Source organism: Augochlora pura, unplaced genomic scaffold (assembly GCF_028453695.1).
Source record: "Augochlora pura isolate Apur16 unplaced genomic scaffold, APUR_v2.2.1 APUR_unplaced_2065, whole genome shotgun sequence".
Lineage (NCBI taxonomy): Eukaryota > Metazoa > Arthropoda > Insecta > Hymenoptera > Halictidae > Augochlora > Augochlora pura.
The window spans coordinates 1,374-3,400 of record NW_027582178.1 but is presented as its reverse complement, the minus strand read 5'-3'; the positions used below and the strand labels follow the sequence as shown (position 1 = coordinate 3,400).

The window sequence follows — 2,027 nt, the reverse complement described above, 5'->3', positions numbered from 1 at the left end:
CCTCGATATAGTATTTTGTTTAACCAATAAAACTATACTATAGTCTCTCCCTCACTACGGTTAGGGCGAGTCAGTTGGATCATATCGTATTTGTCCAGTTCGCAGTCCCGTGACACTTCGCTCGCGTGGTGGTAGTCGGCGTCGGATATCTCGCTGTCGCGCAGCTCGCTGCAAAATGCTTTGCACGGCGGTAAATGCTTTGTAGGTCGCTATGTAGTCGTATGGGAAAACACCTTTTCTGGTTAAAATGTGGAAGTCATCGTTCGAAAGGTTACCGAATTGACTTCTCACGATACGCAAATCGCTCCTGTCCAAGTACGACGACAACTTGTCCAGACTCGAGTACAAAAACTTGAAGGAATCAATGAATCGAAACTTTATACGTTTCTTCCGTGAGTTTTCCAAGGCTCTAACTTTCTCAGCTCGTTAATGAAAAACATTGCAGAAAGATTTAAGATAAACCAATTCCGTACCACCACGTTCAAACCACAGAGCAACGGGTCAATCGAGAGATTGGCGCACGACGTACTGACCGAATACCTGAAGCAGTACATTTCGAAAGGCGATTGGGACGAATGGCTTCCTTTCGCGACGTTCTCATATAACTCAAGCGTTCACGAGGGTACTCTGTTTATTCCACATGAGCTAGTGTTCGGGACCATAGCAAGAACCCCCTCAGCAAACGCCTCCGTCCATGATTCCTCAGACGAATCTTACACGAGATACCTTGAGAACTTGCAGACCACAATTTCCGACACAATAACAAAAGCCAGAGAGAATTTAGGCGCGGCGAAACTAAGATCTAAGAGTTATTATGATAGAAAAGTAAATGTTCAAACGTTCTCCGTCGGGGACAGTGTATTTCTCTTAAAGGAACCTAGAAAGGGTAAATTTGACGACGAATACACTGGACCATATATTGTAACCGAATGCGTGGGTGAGAGGAATGTGAAAATTCGTGTAAAGAATGGTTCGCGAGGCGTGCACGCTGATAAACTGAAACACGCCCCGAAAATAAAAACAATGGTGCAAAAAGTGACGCGTTCCCCCTTCCTAGTGACGGACACTATCAGTGCCACAAGATATACAACGGCGGGCGTACTCTGGGACAGACATCAGTCGACGTGCAACCACAACAATATAGAGACATCAACGCCCTTTGTCAACCGAAACTCTAATAGGATACGACTGCAGCGGGTCAACGCTCAACACAACGACGCTCTCGGTAGAAGATAAGCCTCGTTGCGAGCTTGCAGACGAGAAGCCAAAAATTCAGTACTCAAACATACAATTATTACAACTCGTCGACTTCGAGAATACTGCGACTATCCAATGCAGGGTAGAATTCGAGGGGACGATCTTCCATTGTAGGATGTATTCCCACACGTCGGTGGTTAATAACGGGCGACAGCAATATATTTTAATACACCAATGGACGTCTGCAAAAATCTTTACACTACCGGGACCCTTCTCTTACCACCCACTGGACAAATCATGGGTGTCATGGGCAATAGTACTACCACCCGAAGCATTACCCTGGCTGGATCGATCTCGCAAGATGGAACCTGCGGAGGCACCACTTATAGTGACCCGTTCGGTACCTGGAGCAACGTGGTGGTCCAAGCCATCATAAAAATCACCCTCAAAAACCTCAGGGCCGCGGTCAAACTCACCTCCAACGAGATCTACCTGCCCTCCGGTCACCATAGCTCATTGACCAGAGAATATTGCCTGGACCCAGAGGATGGTTTCACATACTGGGCCAATCTTCCCGAAATTTGCGGATACATGCTCATTAAAACGGAACATCCAAAATTGGTAATCGTAGAAACTGACAAGGAAGGCAAATTTAAGACACAACTAAATCTCGAGGTCAACAACCTCGACATATTTACGTGTGTCAACACAAAATTTTTACACGTCGAGAAATATCTCAAAAATCAGATAACCTCCATGTATAGAAATATTATAAAACAAAAGTGCAAGCTCGAACAACAAGTGCTCCGCAACAACATCTCGTTGATACA

At 45.4% G+C, this 2,027-nt stretch overlaps 1 protein-coding gene across 1 annotated transcript; it reads left to right on the top strand.

The window, feature by feature from the left end:
- Positions 1 to 429: 429 nt before the first annotated feature.
- LOC144477582 (uncharacterized) lies at positions 430 to 1,236 on the top strand. The gene has a single exon (XM_078195307.1). The coding sequence runs from the start codon at positions 430 to 432 to the stop codon at positions 1,234 to 1,236; it is 807 nt and encodes a 268-aa protein (XP_078051433.1).
- Positions 1,237 to 2,027: the final 791 nt, after the last annotated feature.

What these genes read in the sequence shown, in the direction of transcription:
- LOC144477582 (XM_078195307.1), top strand. Translation starts at nt 430, where the DNA reads ATGAAAAACATTGCAGAAAGATTTAAGATAAACCAATTCCGTACCACC.